The following is a 26447-nucleotide window of genomic DNA, read 5'->3' on the forward strand; positions in this document are numbered from 1 at the left end:
AAATTATCTCTTGATAAAAGCCCATCCACTTTTGCATCTGGCCAGTCTAAGGAAAATGCATGTGATATCAGTCACCATTATTAAATCCATTAGGTCTCTTTTTAAAAACTTGTAGTGGATGATCATTTGAATTATGCAATGTAATGTTTTGCCCTTCCTTTACTGATCACAGGCCTGTTAATTCATTCTCCATGTTAACAGTAAGTGTTTTAAAGAAACTCTCATTCTATGAATGGGGTTTTAGTGCTGGTTTTTTGGCAAGTTGGTTTGTGTCATAAGATTAATTGCATGACCAGGAGGGAAAAGATACACCTCTCTTCTCTGTACACTGCAATATCTACAGGATCTACAGGATCTCATTTCTAGGATTACCTTTAGCATCACATCTGGCCAGTGGTGGGCTGCTGCTGGCTCAGACCGGTTTTCCCACCCAGGTAGTTCTGACCACTGGCTGGGCCTGCCTACCTGCTCTGGTGCTATCCCATCCTATATATCTGGCTTGCTTGCCCCACCCATGCAGCCCAGCTACTTTTCGCGCCTCGCCTACTCTACTCACTGCAGCTGCCACACGCAGGAAATCGCTGTGTTTTTGCAGCTGCGCATAAGCTCACATTTTCGGTTCTGCACTGGGCAAACCAGTTGTTACAATATGTGCAGGCTACCTCTGCATCTGGCGTGGTTTTAGGACTTGAATGCATTTTAGCTCTAATGTGTAATATTTATATGTTGTAGTCAGTGTTACAATTAGCAAACTTAATTCCTGAGACTCCAGCAAAGATTTGAGGGATATATGGGAAAGGAAGAATCAATTATGCAGGCAGATTCTTTCCCATAACCAGATAAATGTTAGATGTTAAATCTAACCGGCCAACTATTAGACTTTCCTTCAGAATCTTGGTTTTGACTTCAAAGAAAGTCAGGGGTTTTTTTCATTATATTTGAGAATGTTCAGCTTCAGCATGACTGAGAAACAAATTTCAGATGAATGGATAGAGTGAAATAATAAGAGTATATAAATAGGTTTCTTTTTCTTCTTCTTCTTCTTCTCCTTCTCTTGGGGAAACTTTTAAGAGTCAAAAAAACAGTTTACTTCTTCAGCCCAGTGGAAATTCTGTGTACGTACCTTAGTTTCCCATAACTATGCCTTGAAAAGCAATACAGAATAGAAAATCACTGCAAATGTGCATTCCTTCTTTAGGGAATATATAAAAATACATCACTTTCACAAGGTACATAATATATTAGGAGTTTATTGGGATAAAACGGATGCAGACAGAACAAATGACCTTTAACATAATTGGACAGAGATGGTAGGCTGAACAAAATTGTTTATTATTATGCAATCCGAAGCAGTACTGCTATTCTTCTTTATTCAAGACCAATACAAGTTACTAAGGCTGAAAATGTCAATGCTGAGAATACAAGTCTTAGTAGTATTACATATATAACATCTCCATGTTGTCAGCAGAACACAGCTATAGATATTAGAGCAAAACTGATGGTAGAACAGAAGGAGAAGCCTGACAAGGGTAAAGAAAAAAATATCACTGATATCAAAGTGCACAGAGCTTCTATCTCTTAAGCAAAGTACAAAAATAAATAACTATAATGAATCCACATATTTATTTATACATGCAATAAATGCTTTGAGATGCAATAACATTTTATTTTGTTTTGACATTTGCATGGTGTTCTGCACCTATAAAAATTTTCCCCTTCTATGTAATTATTTGATAAAGGGAGTCTCCCTTTAATCTCAGGCTCGAAAATAGTTTTTTTTTTTTTCAAACAGAAAAGCTGGGAAGTGTATAAGAGTTCTTTAAAATACCTTTCTCTGTCAGTTTTCATTGTACTTTTTTTTTTGCCAGAACAATTAAACTGACCAACTAAGGAATTTTGAATTAAAAGTATTTTCTTTAAGGTTAATGTATAAAGTATTTAATAATGAATATTCCAATACTGAACACTTCAGCTTCCCAAATGATCTATTTTAAAAAAAGACTTTTTTTACAATGTTTGAATTCCAGGTATCCTTCCCATAAATAATCTTTCTTCTACCTACTGCAATCTATCTGCAATATTTCTAGAAGGCTTTATATCACTCTGACCTGGACAGTCCAAGTTGTTTGTCCACATTGTTTGCTGATATACATAATTAAAGAATTTAGGAGCCACCAGCATACACCAATGATTCTTAACTGATAAAGCTCAATAAAGACTCATTACGTTTATGTAACAGAGATTATGAAAACCTCAGTTTTGTCATGGCCAGCTTTGATGTGGGAAACATTTGTTGTTGTAATATCTGGCAAGTCCAATTATCTGGCAAGTCCACAAATTAGCCTTTTGGTTACTATTGTATAGATAGTATTTCTTCCATTAGAACCTGAAGTAACACCCTTCTATAATGCAGCATCATATTGGATTCTGAAGCAGCATGCCATATTCTATCCAAGGTACAGTTTTTGAACTTTACCTCTGCCAACATCATGGTTAGAGCAGAAATGAGTATCTGTGAGCAAGATCAAACTTCATAAATCCACTCAATGTGGATTTGAATTCAGATGCTAATTGTATTTGACAACTTTGTTCATAGGTTCAGCAAAAGTTGTCAAATTTTATTTTTATCATTTGTGACTTACGTTCCATACTGTCCACATCATTTAAAGGCAAGTGCCATTCTTTTGAACTGAATCTATTTCTTTGGAGTCAGAAGTGGAAGTCATGCTCTGTTCATATACAAACCAAGGAAATTAAAATATGTGGATTTAAACTGCTTTAGCCTCATCATTTTTCAGTGTGCAGGAGTTGGTGATCCCAGGAAAACATGCAGCTGCTCTACAGAATTGCAGACAGCTGCTGCATTTGTGCCCCTAAGAACTGCAAAGCATCCTTTTGGAATCAAATACAAAATTTTATACCAGTCTATATGAACAATCCATTCTTTGCTGGAGAAACATTTTTATGGTGTGTGCGTGTATGCATATGTTTGTGTGTGCACACACAGGCTTGTGAAAGATAAAGCAGTTATTTCCTCAATTCAGTTTTTTTTTTTGTGGGGGGCATCTATAGTATTCACATTAGTGGTAATTAAAGAAATTTTAAGCAGGTCTTTCTAAAACAAAAAAATGAAGAGCTACCGCAACTCCTGCGAAGGAGCTAAGTGGTTTTAAAATTTTGATAAATATATTTTATTTAGTTAAAGCTCCATGGTAATTGGGAGACTTCAAGATAGACCGTGATAGATATGAACTATTGATTCATTGTTTATAAAGTTAGTTTTGCAGGTGAGATGCATGATTCACTCTTGTTGCAACTTGTTTTCCCATTAGTACCATACACATTGCTGTAAGCTTTTTAAGCACTGTCTTATTGACATTTCTCTGTGGGTGGAAAATGAAATTTAAATCACAGCTTTGGATCTGTGTTCCCTTATTCTTTCCTACTCGGTTGTTTCAAAGTATATATTGTGTCCATAGCAGTTTGGTTACACTAGTGATTGAATTTTTGGATTCTGTATATGATTTGGCTGATTCTTGGCACTGGAATGGTTTTTCATGCTTCCCTTTGACTTTTCCCTGGGGGGGGAAATATCAGGATAATGTTGAATTCAGTGGGATGACAGATAGTCCTTGAATAACAACAGATCATTTAGTGATTGTTTAAAGTTACAATGGCACTTTAAAAAGGGACTTAAGACCATTTTTTTACACTTACAACCTTTGTAGCACTATCATGATCATGTGATCAAAATTCAGATTTTTTTTTAACTGGTTCATACTTATGATCACTGCTGTGCCCCAAAGTCATATGATCACCTTTTGTGACCTTCTGACAGACAAAATCAATGGGGAAGCTAAGATTCACTTAAAAACCAGATTACAAACTCATCAACTGCAGTGATTCACTGAACAACTGTGACAAGAAAGATAATAAAGTAGGGCAAATCTCGCTTAAGAAATGTCTCACTTAACAATGGAAATTTTGGGCTCAATTGAAGACTATCTCAACTGAAGACTACCTGTAACCAGTTGACTATGGAGAGTGTTCCAAAATATTTGTGGGCTTTCAGTAAGGGGGAGGTAGAGTCTAGATCTGTAACATTATGGTACCTTGGGATCAGCAGATAATAAGGGATTCATGCTTTTAGAGGGTTATCTTCTACTTGGTTAGAGGTCAGCAGAATTGTCAGAGCTGTTTGTTATCCTATCCTATTCCTGCATGGGTGGTGATTTGCTTTTTACTTTGGCTGCATAGGATTGCTAATACATGTAGTCCTAGACTTAAAGACCACAGTTGAGCCCAAACTTTCTGTTGCTAAGCAAGACAGTTGTGAAATGAACACACACACACACCCATTTTACAATGTTTCTTGCCACAGTTATTAAGTAAATCTCTTCAGTTGTTAAGTTGATAACATGGTTGTAAAGTTAATCTGGCTTTCCCATTGACTTTACTTGATAACAGATAACAGATAATCAGAGCTGGAAGGGACCTTGTAGGTCATCTTGTCCAACCCCCCACCCAGGTGGGAGACCCTACACCATTTCTGACAAATGGCAGTCCAATCTCTTCTTGAAAGTCTCAAGTGATGGGGCTCCCACAGCTTCTGAGGGCAAGCTGTTCCATTGGTTGATTGTTCTCACTGTCAGAAAGTTTCTCCTCATTTCCAGGTTAAATCTCTCCTTGTTCAGTTTCCATCCATTGTTCCTTGTCTGGCCTACAGGTGCTTTAGAAAATAGCTTGAGCCCTTCCTCTTTGTGTCAGCCCCTCAAATATTGAAAGACCGCTATCGTGTCTCCCCCGGTCCTTCTCTTTACTAGACTAGCCAAGCCCAGTTCCTGTAACCGCTTGTAAGAAGATCGCAAATGATCCTGGGACACTGCAACTGTCATAAATATGAGTCAGTTGCCAAGCATCTGAATTTTGATCACATGCCCATAAGGATGTTGCAACACTTGTGAAAGTGAAAAAGTCACTTTTTTCAGTGTCGTCATAACTTCAGACACTAAATGTTCTAAGTTGAGGACAACCTGTATGTTTCTTGAGCATTTTATCAAAATATAAAGAACATGGGATATGATGTGCTAATTTTATTTTATAAGAGAAATTATACATACTAACAGAATTTTAAAACAAGGTTCTTGTTTCAGGGCAGATGGTAATCTCTTAGATGAAATCCATCTCAAGAAAAGATTGTTATTTTGTTACATTTGTGTACTGGGCCTTGAATTTTCTTCCTTTCCCTTTGCCTCTATCTCTCCCTCTTGGTGAAGATTAACAGCAGATCAGAAAATCATTTTGTAGTTTCCCAGTGATCCAATAGCTGAATGATAAAGGACTGGTGGGGGAAAGTAACTAGGTACATTTTCGTACAAAAGACCTTACACTTGGGGTGTGTATTTGTAACGAAAAGGTAATTTCAGGCCTATGCATCTTTTCCAATTTGGAATAAACTCAACCATGTTTTCGGGCATGCTGTTGAATTTTGTCCATATATAGGACAATACTTATTATGCTGTATCATTTGCTATTTGTTAAACTGGTACACCATAATAAATATTCAAAGAAATAGACTTCAACATTTTTTTAAAAAAATGTATTTAGTATCATTTTTATTAGTAGCATTCACACATTAGGTGAACATGACAGTAGGATGTTTCCATGGCTCATCAGATTCTTTACACAGAAAATAATATAGAAATAAAGAGATCTCTGAAGTGCTATCACCAGGAAGTCTCACAACTGATCCACTGCAAAATTCTCCATATGAATCCTTTTAAAACACAAATTGCTAACATTGTTTCAGTGGAAGCATTATAAAGGAAAGACAAATATGACATCTTGTGCAGAATGCTATGATAAGGGTTGAGGATCCAGTATCACTGCAAAAACAATGCCTGCTTCAGGAAGATAGATGGTTTGCCTGGGGAGGGGAAAAAAAGCAATTAGGGAAACAACCTATTTACAGAAAGTCAATGTATGATCTCTCCAGTACTCTACACCAGTGTTATAGTCCAATGACAAGTATAATGCTTTGGCCAAATAGACCCATTTAACTAATTCCTTAGCTATGGTAATACAATTTCTTTTGCCCTATTCTCCTTAGCGTGCCTAGTCCATTGCAACCCTATTGATTTGGTGGAGTGCTGGTCTCTGCATCTTTGTTGTTGTTTGTTGCAAAGTCATGTCCAACCCATCGCGACCCCATGGGCAATGTTCCTGCAGGCCTTCTTCCATCTTCTGGAGTCCATTTAAGCTCACGCCAACTGCTTCAGTGACTCCATCCAGCCACCTCATTCTCTAACGTCCCCTTCTTCTATTGCCCTTAATCTTTCCCAGCATTAGGCCCTTCTCCAGTGACTCCTCTGCATCTTACGTCCCTAAAAAACTTGTTTATCCCCTCCAATGAGTCTGACCCAGACTCAGATTTCTTTATGTATCATTGGGACCTGAATTGGATACAATATGCCATGTGTGCCCAATATTAATGCAGTATAGGACAGTAATATTACTTCTCATGATCTTGATGCTATCCCTGTTAATTCAGCCTAGGACCAGGAGACTTCGATCCCTTTCGCAGGCATTATTGTTAAGCCATGTGCTACCTATTCTGTACATGTGCATTTGATTTTTCCTGCCTCAATGCAGGGCTTACTTTTCTTTCCATTGAACTGCATCTTGTTGCCCAATGCTCCAGTGTCAAGATCCTTCTGAATCCTACATCTATCTTCCAAAGTGTTAGTATTTCCCCTGAGCTTGGTGACATTGCAAATTTGATGAGCTCCTCTTCTATCCCCTCATCTAGATCATGTATGAAGATTTTGAAGAATATTGGCTCCGATACAAAACTTTCAGGTACCCCACTGCATGCTTCCCTCCAATGTAATTCCATCAGGAGTGGGATTCTACCAGTTCATACCGGTTCAGGCAAACCAGATATTAAATTTACATCTGGTTCGCTGAACCAGTATTTAAACTGACCGGCTGTCCCCGCCTACCCCACCCTGCCCCTCCTAGAAGTTTCCACGTGGCCCATTTTTGATGCAGGTAAGTGCGGGATCTGCACAGAGGCTCTGAGAAGGGGAAAAACGGGCCTTTTGGAAGTCTGGAAACAGGCCTGTTACCAGCTTCCAGAGGACCTCCACAGCCGAGGGGAGGCTGTTTTCACCCTCCCAGAGGCCTGAGGGAAGCCTCTGGACCCTTGGGAAGGTGAAAAACAGCACTCCCAGAAGTTCCAGTAGGCCACACCAACCATGGCCATGCCTACCCAGCAACTGGGGAGCGAACTGATTCCTGGGAGTTTTGAATTCCACCCCTGAATTCCATTGAGGATCACACACAGAGTATGGTTGGTTAGCCAACCATAAATCCATCCAACAGAAGTATTGTCTATCCCCACATTGTTCTATCTTATCAAGGAGTGGGCCGTGATCTAGTTTATCAAATGTCTAATAATATTCTATCCACAGCATTTCCTTGATCCAAAAGGCAATAGGACTTGTTTGGCATGATTTGCTTTTAACAAACCCATATTGGCTTCTAGTAATCACCTTGTTCATTTCCAGATGCTCACAAATCTGCTGCTTGGTTTTCTTTTCCAGGATTTTCTCAGGTATTGATGTCAAGCTGATTGTTCTGTAGTTTCCTGAGTCCAATTTCTCTCCTTTTTGAAGATTAGAACCATATCAGCTCTTTTCTAGGCCTCTGGCAGTTTCCTCATGCTCCAGGAGCTCTGAAAGATTTTATTCAGTAGTTCTGAATTAAAAAAAAGAATAAAATCTCATCTGCCAGCTCCTTCGGTACCTTGGGATATAAACCATCTGGTAATCATGTAATCATGATAATCATGTAATAGAGTCATCAATACATTATCCTACAGCAAAAGTCCTTGGAGGCATGTACAATAAAAGTGACAATAAAATAATAATGAATTAAAGCAATGATTAAAACCTACATAGCAGTGGAAATGCAAAAAAAAAAAAAATAATGAAAAGATTCAGGAATTTTTTTAAAAAAAGCTAAAAAAGAGGTAATTACTTAAAACATTCAACAAGTTTTTGCCTAATGTCACATTGCCTGTATGTGTGAGCGCTTGGAACAGGTCTTTCTTGATCTTCCCAATTTCAGACAGTATACAACATAGGAAGAAGCTGGCCTTCACATTCCCAAGATCTAAAGAAAGTTATACAGTGTAGTCAATGCCAACAGGCTGAATTCATCCTGAAAATCAACTGAGAAATGATAAATCCGATGTTATATCATAATATTCTAATATCCAATTCTGGTCACTATCTTTTGTATGAACTGAACTTTCATACAAAATCATTCTCAAAGTCAGTCCTTGAAAAATGAATTTTAATAATTCTAATAGGAGATTACTAAGATGTAGATCAATAAAGATAGGCTTTCTTTACTTGATGTACCATCCAAACTGGCAAAAGGCAACTCTTTGGCGAAGGGTGCTGGTGTGACTCTAGGGACAATAAAGTATGTATCAACAATCCCAAGTTATGAATGTGGTCCTTTAGGAGGAGTAGAACCCTTCCAGAATATGCTAAACTCTTCATGCAGGCAGATGACTCACCAGGGAGCACTTCTGTCTTGCATGGTTTGAGCTGCAGATTACTGACCCTCCTCCAGACGATTACAGCAACCAGACCTTGGTTAAGCATTTCCACTACCTCACCTGGATGAGATAAAAATGAGAGACCAATTGTTAAGACTTCAGTGGAGCTATGTCCTGGGATTGAAAGAGTAAGCAGAGTAAGAAGTACAACATACTCTGCGGTACAGTGGAATGCAAGGTAAACCTCTTGGAAGCTTCCCAGTGAGGAACCAGCAGAAACATAAAGGATCAACAGCAGAAGAGTAGGAATGATGCAGGATAAGAATGTATTAGACTCTTATCTTTTTTCCTACAAGTTCCTTCCTCCTCTCCTGATCCCTCACCTCCATGTCTTCTTTTGGAGGCAAGCTCTTATTGAGATAATTGGGGAAATGCCCCTCTGTCTCATTTAGTCCCAAGAAGCCAAAATGTGATATTGCGAGGAATAAGACACCATAAGCTACTCAATGTCACCCAAGCAGATGTCTGCTTGAACAATTAGGATTTCTCTTTGCTGTCCTCCCCATCTCTTTTGCATAGTTCCATGTACAGCAGAACCCCTGGTCACGAACATTCTGACCATGACCAAATCGGGTTCTGACCACAACATTCACACAAGATTTTTTTTTTCATGGCTGATTTTCCCTTCCACGCCAATTATTTTTGGCAAGCGCCAAATTTCCAAAATTAGGTTCGGGTCACGACCAAATCGGGTTGCAACCAAAGTTATGGAACGAATTACAATTGTGACCAGAGGTTCTACTGTATCTTCCAAATCTTGGTTTTCCAATCTTCATTAACAAATTAAGGAATGAACAAAAAAGGGAAGTCCATCCTGCCATCAATTGGCTTTCAATATTTGAGAAGCAGTAGAAATGGTTGCAGTGAAATGTCTGGAATCCCTTTGATAAATGCATTGATGTATCTGGGAAGAAACTACATTTGATGTTTAAAGGCCATTGTCTCACCTTTGCCAACACCTCCTGCTACCTCTCAGTTTTCTCCCTCATTTAAGAAAGTACAGCATGCGGGGGGGGAGTGGAATCCATAAATCCTAATATCTTCTGCTGTTAGTCTTGGATGGAATAGAAGAGATCAGGATTGTTCTATCTGGTTCCAAAATTCTCCTTTTTTTGTTTTTTACTGGTAACTTTTCAGCAAAATGCCTGTCACCAGAATTTCCATTTATATGTTCAATGGTATTTGTTTGCTTTATATCCCATCTTTTCTCCAATGAGGCAATACAGCTAAATCTCTTTTCTTCAAATTTCTCCCAGAATTAAACTACTACCAAATACACTTAGTGAATTTCCATGCTTGAAAGTGGGCTGGAACTGGGATCTCCTACTCTAATTTTAACCATGACCATGTCAGCACTCTAGATATTAGAGCAAATATATTTTTTCTCTCCTGAAAAGCCATTTGTCCTAATATCTGAAATGAATCTTTCATACCAGTCTTACGTGTTATTATTGGTATGCTATGATTGATTATAAGTTGCCCACCCTTGTTATAAAGGATATTTTTAATTGTTTTTAGAATTCTAATGAGATATTAGATATAGCAATTATGCCAACTCCCAGAAGACAAAGGGGAACTTAGGCAGATGCAGGAATACTTGTGTAACTTGTTCTATAAAGTCATTCTTCAACATCTCCTCACTTAACACTCATTCTGTAATATATTGTTGGTCCAGAAAAATCAACACCTCCTGTAAAGCAGTAGTTAAGATTTCTTTCCTATATGAAGTAAACTATAAGGAAGATTTGTAAGGCTTGTCTTTTGCCAATTTTGTACACATCATGAATAATCCCCAAGCATTACAATAGTATAATCCTTTTTCAATAACATTCACCTTTTAACTCTTCTACAATTAATCAGAGGAAGAAAAAAGAGACAACTTATACTTTGATCCCATTATGAAAACTTAGTCTGAATGAAGTTGGCAGACTTAAGCATGCATATTTATACACAAAATTCAGAGATTGAATTTCTGCCTCAAGACATACACAGAGGAGGATCTCATGAAGAAAGGTGGGAGAGAGCGTATTTGTCAGTTCTGCTTTAAACTTCTAGATGAACTCCCACATTGTTTCAAGGACTCCACTAACTCCAGAGAGCCATTTCTCAGCGAGACATTTGGAGCAGTGGTGGGATTCAAAAATTTTTACTACCGGTTCTGTGGGCATGGCTAGGGGGCGTGGGTAGGGGGCATGGCCACATGACTAGGTGGGCGAACCTTTTTTTTTTTTTTGCTTTTTGTAGCATTCCCTCCAATTTTGGGGCCTTCTGGGCCTCAGGAAAGCCTCCGGGGGAGGTGCGTTTTTGCTCCCAGAAGGCTTCCCTGGGGCTCAGGAAGGTAGAAAACTCAGGAAGGTAGAATCCCCCCATGCTTCATTTTGGGGCCTCCCTGGGGCCCAGGGAAGCATCCTGGGCAAAGCAATAAGTAAACAAGGGGCGTCCCGGCACAGCTGATCATAGGAACAGCTGATTATCAGGAGAGGAAAAAAAGAAATACCTTAAGGAATGACTGGGCGGGCTAGCATCAGGCAGGCAGGTTGAGCGAGCATCGGGCAGACGGGGCAAGCGAGCAACCGAGGACCAGGTCAGGGACGTGGCCAGCCAGAAGTTACTACCGGTTCGGCAACCCACACCATATCCTTGCTTCTGGTTCAGTTGAACCAGTACAAACTGGCTGAACACCACCACTGATTTGGAGAAGACTTTTGAGAATATCATCAATAGTCAAGAAAACAAACAAAGGAATCGTGGAAGAATATGGTCACAAATGACTAGGTTCATATTGTCGTATTTTGGATAGATAATACAAAGACCCAGTTTCCTTGAAAATTCCATAGTTCTAGGCAAGGAATAAAAGTGAAGAAAACGATATTCAGCAACAAGGGAGATGAACTCAGTTATAGCAATGATGGATACACCAGTGTATGGCCAGGTGAGGAACAGATCATCCTGGAGACAATCTAACTATGGGATTACTAGGCATCAGCATTGACTTGATGATATGAATCAGTCAATCAAGGAAAGGAAAGAAATGATGAAAATAATCTCTCTTACTTCCTCCAGCAGGAACATTTTCTAAAAAGGTTTAGCTCATACTAAAATAGAAAACATTATTTGTGGAAAGAAAATAAACTTTAAAACCTCTTACATTATGCTCCCAATTTATTTGAAATCAGTCATTCAGTTTAGATCTAAAAATCTATTTTTTTACATTTCAGAAGAAAGTATTTGTCTTTGGAACTGTGTACTTGAAAACACATGAAACCCATTTGAAAATAAGTCTTAGATAGTACATATCTAATTAAGTAACATTCTGAAACACACTGAAACACATTATTTCATAAGTTCTTTAATGGCAGATGAATAAAATTATAACATTTTAATACAAGTAGTTCTTGACTTACAGCAATTCATTTAGTGACTGTTCAAAGTTACACCACTGAAAAAAGTGAATTATGACAGTTTTTCACATTTATGACAGTTGCAGCATCTCCAAGGTCCTGTGATCAAAATTCAGATGCTTGGCAATTGGTTCATATTTAGGACAATTGTAGTGTCTCAGAGTCATGTAATCAACTTTTGCGAACTTCTGATGAGCAAAGTCAATGGGGAAGCCAGATTCACTTAACAACTGAGTTACTAACTTAACAACTACAAGGATTCTCTTAACAACAGTGGCAAGAAAAGTTGTAAAATAGGGCAAAACTCACTTAACAAATGTCTTACTTATTGACATAAATTTTGGGCTCAATTTTGGTCATAAGTCAGGGACTACCTGTAGTTTTCAGTAAATCAGACAATAATAAAGATTATTCAATGACAATATGTTATACTGACACCTACTTAATCATTTTACTTAATTTGCCTTCTATGCTAGGCCATAATATTTGGCCATGAGAAACAGAAGATACTACTGGAATGTGTACAGTGTTTTCCTCCCTCTTGTCCCTACTCCATCCAGTAAGCAGCAACTGGCTATTCCTGATATCAGTAGCAAAACATGGAGGTCATTGTTGGAGGTTGCGGCTTTGAGAAAAGACAACTTGCATGATGTCACTATAGAGATGTTCCCTGGAGTTCAGGATGTTGTACATGGAAGCTTATTTTTGTGGGGTCCCACAGCAATCCCCACTAAATAGATTGGGCTGAGTGGTACTAGGTGCCCTTCATTTACAAAACATGCTTTAATTCTAAATAGTTATTTGGGCTGTTAGCTTCCTGGTTCAAATCCAATCACTTCAGTGCCTCCATCCAATCATTTGATTAGATTTCTGTGGCAGGAATCTTGACACATAATCAAATACTGTATCCCTGACTATTATATATTTAATTATGTTTATATCCTTCCATATTTTAATGTGTATGGATCATTAAATGTCCCACAATAAAGGACATTTGTATATAACATTTGAGTAGAAATGTAACGTTCATAATACTGTTTGAAAACTAGCCTTTTATTGTGTTATGCTAAGAAAGTGTGAATGTATTGTAGTCTAGCCAAAGCAAAGCAAGTTTAACATTTATTTTGATGGCATAGATAAACTTTTGATTAATTTAACTTCCACTGAGACACCATATACACTAACCTTACATTTCAGAACAGCAGTCAAGGAATTATATATTGTACCCAAGTGATCCATCCATGTGAGAAGATCAAAGAGCCTCAATCATGCTATAGGCAGTGCTTGTAGCCTTATCCCAGGGTCTCATTGCACCTAGTATTCCAAGTGTCAGATGAAGGTAGCACAGCACAGCTGAAGTAATGACAAACCATCTTCATAAAAAACAGAATGTGTGTAAGGCACACGATTTTGAATAATTGTCTTTACATGAAAAATGGTAGGATCTGGACAAAGTCAGAAAACACAAGTTTGTACCTTAGCTAGGAAATTGTAAGGCAATGAATGGTCTGTCCCACTAATGAAAAGAATAAAATAAGACAATTTGATGGTTTCCTCCAACTTCTCCCAAAACGGAGTCAGCCTATGTATTTATGGTTATTGAATGAATTTAAAAATTTGAATTCATGTTTACTATTTAGACAGTGCTAATGCACTAACTATTTATACTACTGTAATTGTTAAATGTCTGTATTGGGTAGCAGTTGAATCAATTGAAAATGTGTAATATATGCTCAAGATGTTTTGGATCAATAACTGTCTATTAATACAATGAGCATGAACTCAAAGGTAGTGTGGTTTTAGTAAATGGCACACAAATGATGAGTGGTATGTTGTGTATGTGTTTCTTGTGGGTAAAATACAAGTACCAAACCAAATCATATCATATCTATGGAATTCTAAGCTTCACTTATCTTTATAAATATTATGGCTTCTATTAAACCATTTTATCATGAAAGCCAATTCCATTGGAATCAGTAAAATTTCGTTCCAGGTAAAAACTAAGCCTCAGATTTATAGTTCCTTGAGTAAAAATGAGTATAATCTGAATGCTCTAAATTGTGGCCTTTTATAGGATCAAATGCTGTTACCTCTGCAAAGTATTCATCAAGGCGTTTCTTTTTTCTTTTCAGAGAATGAGGATCATTTTTACTAAAAGCCTAAAACTGTGAAGGCATTTGGTAGGAAAATATTATTTCCACATTAGAAATGACTGCTGTCTATTTTAAGTATCTCTTTACACTAGTTGCCAGTAGCTTCCTTGAACATCTAAACATTTATTTTTACTCAGCAGAGAAGGGAAAGTTTATATTCAATGAGATTTTACAGAAAGCAAATAGAAATCTGACGAGCAAATTATTAATTGTGCATGCAATTTTATAAATATTCAGCGGAGGTGTCCTAAATGAGCAAATAGGTATCAACAACTCAATTATTCCAAATGCAGTAACAAGTAATACATTTAGCAACAGATCCTAAATCAATCAACTGGATTCACAGCTGAAGAATAAATGTTTAGGCTTGAAATGGCAACTGTCAACTGTTTAGGTAATTACAACTGGATCCTAATAGTGATGATGAAAAAGTGCAAGAATAATGTTCACTGTTGTACACTTACAATTGGCTGTACCTAATTTACCAGGACAATTCTACCAGACTCTGATCCTTAAAAAACACTTATCAATGTGCCTTCCAAAAGATTCATTTATTTATTTATTTTGTCAAGTGATTATAAGATAACAGGTATAAGTATAAACATAGTTATGAATACATGAAATGGATACATATAAGAAAAATAAAAACATGGACAGATGTTAAGAGTTACAGGTGATCCGAAGAATCATCTAGCAAAGAAACATGTCTGTCTGAAAGCAGGGGTGTTTATTGGATGTCCTATAGAAGATAATTGTCATGGATGAATGGGCTGGTGTCTTTAAACCCAGAAAAAAAAATGCAGTGTCCAAGATCTTGCCTCCTCTGGACAAAGTTGCTGCAACTGGAACAGCGACTTGCTCTAAAGCAAAGCGGGGCGGGGGGGAGTTTCGGGACTGGTTCAGTGGGGAAGAGGCCTAGCCCGGGGCTAACCCATCCGTCCCTCTGCAATGTGCGTTTTTGTTGTTTTTTTATGAGGACAGACGAAACAGAGAGATTAACGGGGAGAGTGGCTGGGAAGGAGGTCTGTTACCCGTGCGCTCCTCTTATCTTGAAAAGTACCCATGGTGACAAATGGGATGAAAGAGAGGTTTTTTTTGGAGGGGGGATCTGGCTGTTCTTGCTTCTTGTTTTCAGGCATCCTCATCCTCATCCTCTTTTTGGGGTCAGGAAGTCAGGAAGAAAGGAAGGAAAGAAGGAAGGAAGGAAAGAAGGGAGGAAGGAAGGGAGGGAGGGAGGGAGGAAGGAAAGAAGGGAGGAAGGAAAGAAGGAAGGGAGGAAGGAAGGAAGGGAGGGAGGAAGGAAAGAAGGGAGGGAGGAAGGAAGGGAGGGAGGAAGGAAAGAAGGAAGGAAAGAAGGAAGGAAGGAAAGAAGGGAGGGAGGAAGGAAGGAAAGAAGGAGGGAAGGGAGGGAGGAAAGGAAAGAAGGGAGGAAAGGAAGGAAGGAAGGAAAGAAGGAAGGAAGGAAGGAAAGGAAGGAAGGAAGGAAGTTGGTTCTTAATGCTAAATACACCCCAGCAACTCTGGCGAAACTGTATTCCGAAGACGAGTTGGTGGTCCCGGCGGCTTCCCAACTTTTTCTCGCGCCGATCCCTTTGCCTTGAGAGCGCACGGACTGCCGACAGCGGTTCTTGGCGGGGCGGGAGGCTGAAGGATCAAACCGAACTCAGACCTTAGAAATTAGGGCCGATTTTGATAGGTTGTTATCTACGCTGGGCGGCGTTTTACCCTTATTCCGCTATTGGGTCTGCGGCCGCTTTTTCCTCTTAAGCTCTGCCTTTTGTTTGCGCGCGGGCCGAGAGCGACAAGCGGACCGCTCTTCCAACCCTTTTCAGTCCTCCCTCCGAAGACTGTAATTGATTCGAAAAAGGTTTCCGGCTGCCAGATGTGGGCTTGGACCGGGGACTCTGTTGACAATGGGTCGTCGGGGGAGGAGGGGTTGTTTGGAAAATAAGATAATGATCTTAAAGTTTATAATGGAAGGGTGAATAGGAAAACTCTTCCCCACCCCCGTCCCCCCGCCTTCGCTTTCCCCCGCTCCGAAACAGAGAGCAGGGTCTCGGATTCTCGCTGCTCCCGGAGTGGGACCTTTTTGAAAGGGGCAAAGAGGGGAGGCGAGGACGCGCCAAGTTTTGAGTTGCTTTGGAAAGCCCCGGAGCCGGAGGACCGCACGAAGCCCACCCACCCCCCACCGCTACAGCCTCTCTTCGGGCCCCCGTGGTCGCGTCAGCCTAAGCAGGCAGGGGTTCCGTATGTTGTAAACCACAAACAGCCTCATCGTTAGAAATCCCAGCCTCCGCCCCACCGGGCACCCGTTCTGGACTCCCCAAGTGGGTCCCTTTCAATCGGCGGCTCTTTTTTTTTTTTTTTTGCTTCGATCGGCCCCCGCGGCTTTCCGAAGCGCTGGCCGAAGTCAAGAGTTGTTCGCCTTTCCTCAAGTGAAGTCAGCCCATTTTAGAAACTCGCCCCCGGCAATCCGCCCCCTCCACGCACACAGACGGACACGCTTTCGTCCCACGCAGTCTGTTCCTCCGGTCGGACAGATTCTCGAGCTCCGGAGCCGCCTAAAGTTCCCCTCCTCCTCCTCATTGTTTTGACTACTTTTCCTTTCCTTAAACCCCTCCCCAGAGAACTTGCCGCTTTTGCGGAAGAAGAACTCAAAAGCTCGTTTCTGAGCGAAGGGCAGGCAGACTTTTGGCTAAGCAGCTCTCCTCCTCCCAGTTCCCTTTACCGAGCACTACCCCAAAGCGACGCAAAAACTCGCGAGCGGAGAGTCCCCACCAAGTTCACACTCACACCTTCGTTTTTTTATTCCAAACTCGGGTGGAAGTGCGGGAGTGGGGGTGCGGGGTGCGGCGGCGGCGGGGGGGGGGGGTGTTGCTCCAAGACCCTCGTTAAGAAAGCGAGCAACTCACTCCTTGCTTCCAGCCAATAAATCTTGCCCGGAGGAGCGGCAAGAAACGCTCGGGGAAGCTACTTTGCCTCCTCGCTCTTCCAGCCCTTTAGGACACCTCCTAAAGGAAAGGAGAAAATAAAAGACGGCGGGGAGGGAGGTGGGCACAAAGCAGCCCAAACGCGTAGCAGTGGAAGGAAGACGCGCTGGTGCGAGGAAGGGAGAGAGAGAGAGAGAGACAGAGAGAGAGACAGAGAGAGAAAGACAGACAGACAGACAGACAGACACACACACACTCACTCACTCACAGAGAGACGGAGCGCGCGAGCAAGGCGGAACGCAGCGAAAAGGGAGGAAGAGGCGCGCTTCGCAGCTCTGCCGCAGCCGGGACTTCGCCGCGGCGCTTGGCCAAGCAGCCGCGCGGCCGCCCAAGCGCCTCCCGCATTCAGCCGCACTTTTCCCGACCGCGATTCCCTCCTTTCCCCCCCCCCCGCAACCCCTCTTGCTCTCCCCTTCATTGGAGCCGGTTTCCCCGGTCCTTCCCGCATCCCTCTCCGTCCCCTCCCGCCATCTCTCTCTCTCTCTCTCTTCTCTCTCTCTCCCGTCTCTTTTTTTTTTTTCCGACTCCCCGGTCCTCCTCCAAACGCCTCTGCGAGCGGCCCCTCTGAGTCCCCTGCAGACCTCGCTAACTTGTGGCTGTTGTGATGCGTATTCCCGTAGATCCCAGCACCAGCAGGAGGTTCAGCCCCCCTTCCAGCAGCCTGCAGCCCGGAAAGATGAGCGAAGTCAGCCCGGTAGTGGCGGCAGCCCAGCAGCAGCAACAACAGCAACAGCAGCAGCAGCAACAGCAGCAGCAGCAGCAGCAGCAGCACCAGGAGGCGGCGGCAGTGGCGGTGCCCAGGCTTCGCCCGCACGATAACCGCACCATGGTGGAAATCATCGCCGACCACCCGGCCGAGCTGGTCCGCACCGACAGCCCGAACTTCTTGTGCTCCGTGCTGCCTTCACACTGGCGCTGCAACAAAACTCTCCCGGTGGCATTCAAGGTAAGGAGAGCTGGGCAAACCTTCATCGGTTCGCCCCCCCACTCCCTCCGCCCTTCACGGTGGCCCAAGGCAATTTCCTCGTTTCCTCCTGGCCGGGGTAAGGGGCAAGGCGTCAGGGGGCAGTGTGATAAGTTAGGGCCTTGGCACCCGCTGCGGGCAGTTTAGGGGGGTTTGTAAGTGCTGGCTACTATTCTCCAGGAGCCATTGAGATAGTACTTTCCATCAGCTGGGAATTGCCCATCTTATAGGTACCTGAGCTTGTCTTCTTTTTTTTGGGGGGGGGAATAGCCTTCGCTATATGGCCTCCTCCTCTTTGCCTGTTTTTAAAGCCTTCCTTGTTATTGGCACAAGTCAGCTTCTCACCTTTCCTTAAACCCTTAGAAGGGATCCTCTTCCTCCCCTACCCTGATTATTACAGTGGCCAAAGAATCTTTCCTTCTTTAAAGAAAAGTGCAGAAAGTTTGAACACGCATTCATCTCCTGCCTTGAGGAGAGAACTTGTGGTCCCCTTTCAAATAGGAGATTGGTGTCTTTTGCCACATCAGAAAAGGAGGCACTGTATATTTGTGGACAGATCTATCCTTAATCTCAGTCCTCTATTGACTATTATTATTATTTTTTACTATCTAGAATGCCTGCTTATAGTTCTTGATCAACATTTACCTCCCTCATGTTGGCTCTAGACTGAAGTTCATTGGCTTATTCTTAGCAAACTGCCTAGTAAGACTAACACAAATTAGAGTGAAGTATTAATATATAGAGAGAGCATTTTAAATAAAAGGACAAAAGGTTTTCCATAAATAATCATAAAGATAGGATTTGTCTAATTGACCATCAGAGTCAGTTAAATACTCCAGGACACCAGGCAAAATCTTTGGGGGACGCTGGAACTGTTCTTCCCAAATGAAAGACTTTCAGGGGTTTGATCTCTGCAGTGTTTCCATCATTTGGTCCTAGGCATCTTTCTGACCCATCCTTCCAATGTCGTTTTAACTTTCCTGGGGTTTTTTTCTTTTTTTTTGTTTAATTTTCTCAACCATAAAATGAGCGTCTGTTCTGGAAGAACTTTGAATTCATTGATGTTGATCTAAAAATGGAATTGAGCAGAAGTTTCATTGTGGGAGGTGCCTCTTTTGCATCTGGTTGTGTTTGTTGTATCTCTCCAGGGCATTGCATAAAAAGTTCTGCTGGAAGCTGTTTAGACAGACATCTTTCATAGAAGGTGTTTTGTTGATTTGTGGAGTAATGAGGATGAAAGTGTCTTTAAAACTAGTGACAGAAAGGAAAAGCTGTTGATTGGGTCTGGGTGGGAAGATTTCTGTTGGGGAGGGGAAGATTGTGTTGGACTCCTGCTGGGCAAATTGGGAAGCATTTGCACAGAAGGGTGGGTTTGGGAGTGGGTGTTTGGTTTGGGGGGGCAAGGCAAAGTGTGTCAATATTTTTAACATGATCACAGATCAGTGAAACGCTATTCAGAACTGAATCGAGAATGGCTTTATTAATATTTTACAGTGTACTCACACTCAAATTTTAGAAAACAGAATGTTATCTCCACTTTCCTTTCTCTTGTGTCTATTTTCACAATCCTCAACTGCATCTCCTTATCTGTACTGCACCCACATTTCCTCTTTAATAGGATGACTCTTGTTCAGTAGAAAAGGAATAATAGCCAATACGTAAGAAAGCTAAACATTTCACATGAACGTTACCATCGTACACCTATCCTTTATTATGTCTATGTACACAGAAACAAAATATGTATATATGTAGCCCTAATAAACACACACACACACACACACACACACACACACACACACAAACTCAGTCCATCATATTTAACCCAATCTGCAGAAGCTTCCCCCTCCCATATAACAAAGCTACACTGAATTCTGAGTTTAAAATAATAATGGATTAAATGAATAAGGGGTCAGGATTCCCCAGAGAGTGGAATATTAGTACTGAAAGAGATATTTCATGCATAAACAAGACATTATGGAGCTATTAGGGAAACAGTGAGTTTGGTTTGGGAATTTAGTTCAAGCTTGTATTTGTTCCAAACATGCAATGACCTCTCCAGTTGGAGATTCCTGGGAATAGTAACTAAATCACTGAAGAATCTAATATGCCATGTGGTCTTGCCACAGCTTTGCTAAAATGAAGTTCCGTCATTTAAAACAGCACAATGTTTTAGGTACTTTCAGCTTAGTTCGGTGGCCATCCATTAAAGGATGAAAGTGTTAATAAACTGAGTTTTTAAATTGTGTGTTGGAATGAACTCATTAACAGCTTGGATGTAATACGTAGCTATGCCTAGAATCACTGAAAAAGAGAGAGATCTTCTTTGAATCTGATTACTGTCATTATTCTGCATTGTAGCTTAGCAGGGTAGAAGCTGCAGCTGGCAAGTTTAAAAAGACATTCAGAGCTTTTCCGTGTGTGTTTGTGTGTGTTCATGCATACAAACTTGATTCTTGCTTGCATGTTTGCCAAATATGTTTGAGGTTTCTCATCTCAAATGAAAAGGCTATGGCAGGTACATTTCTGTAGTCATGTCGATGTGTGATAAATTATACTAGTATCAGAATTTTAAACCATGAAAAATAAATATGCTCTTTTCAAATTATTACTGCCACCTGCTGAGTTTTAAACATTAGGGATATGATGTGAGAGTCCAATCTTAAAATGATAATATGGAAGTAATAGTATCAGTAACATTTAATTAAGAAGCAGACTCGATATAATGTCTATATTATACACCAGTATTGATTTGTGGTTATCACAAAGACACCATACAAATTAATTATATATGCCTATTTAGTCTGAATAGTAAAAAAAAAGTTGTGATACCAAGCATAAAGATCTGCATTCTTAATAACATGTAAACAGAAAATAAAGCAATACAATTTGTTTATAACACACTGCTGCAGATAAAGACTGTACTGGAACGAATATTTGTAAAATAAAATACTGGTAAAAGTTTCCACTAAATAATTTTCATAAAAGGATTTGAAGTTATTTGGGAGGTAGATTATTGTGAAAAAAACAAGGCATGATTGCAAATATATGTATTAATTACAAGATTTAAAGTGGTTGCTTGTATTAGCTATCCTGTGATGAATCTACTTCAAAGGTACACAATATATAGAAGCTTTTTGGAAAAAGCAGCCTTGTGAGCTACATTGGTTTTAATAGTAGTTACAGAACTGCATACAGCTGCATACAGCTTTGCTGAAGTATGATTCAAGTATCAGTTGAGGGAAATGGATTTACTTATAAAAAGTCTTTAATTGGAAAGTAATCCCACATAGCAGTAATGAAATGAAATGTCAGTTGGAAATGCATGTTGACATGATGGTCAAAGACATCATCCACCATGGGTAAATTTATCTGAAGTAGTGGTTTGACTGGAGGCAAATATATTCATAAGATTTCCAAATTCTTTCTCACTTGTGGCAGAGAGAGAGAAGGAGAGGGAGAGAGAAGGGGGGAGGGAGGGAGAGAGAGACAGGGCTCTTTTAGGCTATATTTTGTGCAAATTGTATTGGTCAAGTATTACTGAAGGTCATCTTTATATTTGGGGGCTGGTTGAAGAAAAGTCCTGGTTGGATTTATTGTGAAATAAGTTTGCCTAAACATTTCTTTTAGAAATTTCATCTATATTTGATTTTTTTAAAAAAAAAAAACTTTCTCCCAGTAAAATGTCAAAAATTTTAATATCATACCTTTATGTAGTAAATTAAGAGCTGAAAAATCAGATAATAAGTGAAAATTGCAACTGTTCCTTAATATTCACGGTGGAAGCAATGTGATCATCTCCATCCATCCACTTTCCCATGAATCATTCTGTATAGTGGGGCTGGATTAGGAATCCAGCATTTGACCCACTGGTAATGTTTTAATGTTTCTTTTAGGGGCACTAATTATGTTTTCACAAAGACACTGCGTCCATTCATCATATCCCTTGCTCCAGAGAAGCCTTATTGGAGTCAGTGGGACTTTACCAAAGTAAGTGGCTGAAGGAATGTAGTCAGAATTATTAGTTATTCAGGTCTCTACATTTTTGCTGACCTAGATGATGCCGGTAGTAATAAAACGCTTGTACATTAAAAGTAACAGGAAAAATAATTACATTTGGTGTGAAGTAATAATGCTGTTAGTAGCATTATTGCGACTATCCAGGATGTTTCCATTTCCATCAGACCCTCAGTTTTTCAGTTGATTTCAATAGCCTCAAATTAAAGTATAGAATATGAATGGCAAGTAGAGTGCTATTTTTGTAATTAAAAATACTGTAATTGAAATAAGTTACAGCAAAGACCCCAAGATTTTTTAAAAAAACCTTAGCTGTACTTTTGACTGTTTAGCTACATAAAATTATTTTTGTAATGAATATTTTATATTACTTAAATTCAAAATGTATGTTGTATTTTGTAAAAGATACCACAGTATACAATGTTACAGTTACTTAGAATAGGTTTAAAACATTTGTTTGGGATACTTGCTCAGATAAGATTTTTACTATGATCTAGACTATCAGATTTTAGTTCTCACCTTGATCATTGGACTGAAAATGGCTAAAGTTAAAATAGCTGATAAAAATATAATTCTGCAAGCTTTTAGCAGATTTTTACTGTTATCACTGTTTTAAACTATAATACAAAATTCCTTTAATTTTTAGTGTGGAAAATGCAAGTTCTCAAAACGTGGTAACTTTGGAAATTATGTATATAGAAAAATATATGCAAGAAGCTAAAAACAATTCTTGCGGCTCAATTGGAAGTGTGCTCTTACGATGCTGTATTTCTTAAAAACAGCTGTACAGATTGGATCACTAACTGGATTAATTTACACCATAGTACACTTTACAACACGAAGGAGAGTATATGTCATGTAAATTCTAGACAACTTTAGAAGCACTCATTATCTGTGCCCTAAAAATCTATTTTCCATTTTTATTTAAATAAATTACTTTTACGAAGTTGCTCTGTTTAAATTATTAGCTACCAGGTACATGGAACAGAACTAATTATGTATCTTATTAAGATGATCTTAAGTCATTTTGTTGTGTTTGTTAAGTCATTCTGTGTTCTAGATCATATCTGCTTCAGTCGCTTTATTTTCAAAAAGTTCATTTCTTCCATAAAGACTGGAGCAGGGGGAATATAAAGAATGGGATTTGAGACAGTCAGAATATCCTGAGGTTTATACATAGTTGTCACCTTGTGGAGGTTTTTTCCATGAAAGGTTTACCTCACTTTTTCTTGCTAGACTTTCTTGCTTCTGCCAAGGAAAGGTCCTGCTCTTCTACTCCTGTTTTTAAAATGCCTCACAGAGAAAATTTTCACTCCCAAAGTCTTTCCACCCCAAATCCAGGGTTGGAGAGCTGAACTGCATATGCATGTTACAGGACTGTATCTTCTACGTTTGCCTCATTTTCTGTGACTGCTGTTGTATTTCCATATTGCTGGTCAGCTCCTCCTCCTCATATCTGCCTACAGTAGAAGTTAATGATGATCATGGTATGTGCGAACATACATTCCATATAATAATCTAAGGCAGATATTTCCAAAATATACACAGTAAGTCATGTTGGTTTTCTGTATAGAATAAAGTAATATATTTCTTTCAAAATGATATACCACCATTGGGACTAGTTGTGGAAGCTTATGATTCACCTTCAAGTGGGCTATATTTTATAGCTTGATTCACTTTTAGCATTAAAACTAAGTTGGGTGCCCAGTTTGCATGTTGGATCTTTACTATATTTCACTTCACTTCACTTCAAATTTACTTCACTTCACTGCCTTCAAATCATTATTGAGTCCTGAAGAAATTTCTGAAGTTTTCTTGGCAAGGTTTTGGAAGTGGTTAGTCTTTGCCTTCTCCCTAGGCTTGACTGGCCTAAGGTCACCGAGCCAGCTTATGCCTAAGGGAGACCTAGAACTTATGGTCTCATGATTTCTACTCTGAGGTCTTCAATACTGCACCAAACTGGCTCTGGCTCTAAATGTATAATGCTATTAATAACAATGCATTCTTTTCAGTTGTATATGTTGTAATAATATTTGTGTTATTATTGTCCAGAATTACAAAATAGCCCTGGGGATGGTTTGAGAAATTAGGAAAGGGAGAAGTTCAACTGGTTCACTTTACACTATAATAACTAGGGCAGAAAATGTATCTCTAGGCTCAACTCTGGGTCCTCCCACATTTGACTGAAGAAAGCCAATACCGTGGATACAAATATGTAACCTATATGCATTTTACATTATAACATACTGGTCCCATTTTGCAGCTGAGGAATATTGACATTCAATGATAAAGTGGGATCAGATAGAATGTACAAAAATAGTAGTGCTACTAACTATGTACATCATTATATTTTCTCATTTCTCTGCAGACTGAATTTCCTTTTTTGAAATAACTGAAACAACAGAGCATACAAGGGATGCCGCACACATAAATTAAAATTGTAGCAGATATAGTGCTTGTCTTTCACATGGCAAGATAACAACAAAAATGTCTTTCTTCCATATGAGAATGTAGTCTTCTTTCTCATTCTTCACAAAATCATTTTTTTTTACTACACAATTTCTATTAATAAAATAGAAACTCACCTTGTGTGCTCTTCCTGGCTTAATGTGTGCCTGGATGCATGAATTGGAATCAAGTAGGAGTGATTTAATTCCTCCTTTACAGAAGTTATAGTTATTTAGGTTCCTTGCTCCCATCGGTAGGAAGCTCTTTGTGCCAGATGATGAAAAAGATAGAAGTCTAATAATGTGGAACACTTCAAAGTCCCTCAGATTTCAACAGGTAGTTATTTATGTATCCATGATTGATTCATTCTTTTATTCAGCTGAATTGATTCCGAGATGCTTAACTTTGAATCTGTTTACACCCATTGGAGCCATATGTTGAAATCATGAATTCTAAGTTGTTCATAGTATGGCTGAAATACATATAATGCTGAAAAGTGTAGTTAGAAAGCAAAATTGAAAATAAAATCTGTCCAAGTTTATTGTAATTTTTATGGTCATATTAGTTTCTTGGTTCACAAAGCTATTTGCAATATTGAAACAGAAATCCAAAATATACTTGACAAGTATTTTCACTGTGATTGTGCATTTATTTCTTGCACTACAGGATTGAAAGTGTTACCTTATCACTGTGTGAGATCATAGGAATAGACCAGGGCTGTCAAACTCCTGGCCCGTGGGCCGGATGCATTTTGCGCTGGCCACGCCCACATCCAGTTTAGCAAAGGGGAAAAAAAATCCTGATATGTCACATGACACCATCGTGACAATGTGAGTTTAACACCCCTGAAATTGACAGTTTAACATATTGTTATAAATGTAGCATCCAGAATTCATAAAGTATATTTCTATAGTCTAAAAATGCAAAATACTTAATTTTAAATGTGATTGAGTGTTACTGTCTACATTTACAATAATTTGGTACTGTTCTGTTTGGTTCTGTAGATAACTCCTTATAATAATAAACAGCCCAAGGAGAAATTATGTTGCAGAAACAAAATTGACAGTTTAAACTGAGATTCTTAAACTTTTAATATAGTTCTCATATTTTTCAATGTTTTTTCCCATAATACTGAAAATTAGAACCCTTTTATCTTCTTTTGCTTTGCATTATTTAAAAAAAAATTAAATAGAGACTTATTCCATGAGTGAAATTTGGGTGTGAAGCTGTAGTGGAATACAGAGATGTAGGGATCCTAAGAATCAGCATATTCTCATGCAAACATCTTCTTTCTTTTAGTATTAAAGCAGAGGAGATCACCATTTTATCTATTCTGTCCCATGTGGTTTCTGGAGGTATGCTGACTTAGCAGTCTTTGAAAGCTAAGATCCGATCTTAACCATTATGTGGGGACTGTGCAATGATATCATACATGTGGGAGGAGGGGTATTGGGGAAGTTAAGCAGTTTTTCATTGGTTGTTTGGTATATTTATTTTAGGGCTTACACTACTGTTTTAATAAGTTTTACTTTGAAAAGACAGACATTTCCACTGCTCGTTTTAAAAAAAAAGCATGATCAAGGTGAGTTCTGAGGGCTGAAAAACTGAGATTTGGCAAATTCGTATGAATATAATATCACCTCCAGTGTCATGATTGCCAATGCTGTGGCCTATTGCTGTAATATAGTAATTGAACAAGACTTGGTGTTTATATCAATAGCACTTAGATTTACATATCACTCCACAGTGCTCTTACAACCTTCTCTAAGTGGTTTACAGAATCAGCATATTGCCCCCAACAATCTGGGTCCTCATTTTACCAACTTTGGAAGGATGGAAGACTGAGTC

General features: G+C 39.4%; 1 protein-coding gene and 1 long non-coding RNA gene across 11 annotated transcripts in view; one reads left to right on the plus strand and one right to left on the minus strand.

Moving 5' to 3' along the window:
• RUNX2 (RUNX family transcription factor 2) overlaps positions 1-26447 on the plus strand; it is a 248287-nt gene that overhangs the window by 52817 nt on the left and 169023 nt on the right. For 8 of the 9 annotated variants that reach the window (XM_087919389.1, XM_087919386.1, XM_087919387.1 and 5 more), the window contains exon 3: positions 17794-18119. The exons of the other annotated variant lie outside the window; for it this stretch is intronic. In XM_087919389.1, coding sequence (XP_087775515.1) covers positions 17794-18119 — 326 coding nt within the window. The remainder of the gene's footprint in view (positions 1-17793; positions 18120-26447) is intronic. 9 annotated transcript variants of the gene reach the window in all.
• Positions 5599-9267, minus strand: LOC113441049 (uncharacterized). 2 transcript variants are annotated; one of them, XR_003374791.2, is made up of 3 exons: positions 8588-9267; positions 7554-7758; positions 5599-5926 (listed from the first exon to the last, which is right to left on the minus strand). It is a non-coding gene; the product is annotated as an uncharacterized LOC113441049 (long non-coding RNA). The 2 variants fall into 2 exon arrangements; XR_015741183.1 differs by lacking the exon at positions 8588-9267 and having other exon boundaries at positions 7554-7979.

This window comes from Pseudonaja textilis, chromosome 1, assembly GCF_049901715.1.
Source record: "Pseudonaja textilis isolate UNSWEBS1 chromosome 1, rPseTex1.2, whole genome shotgun sequence".
Lineage (NCBI taxonomy): Eukaryota > Metazoa > Chordata > Lepidosauria > Squamata > Elapidae > Pseudonaja > Pseudonaja textilis.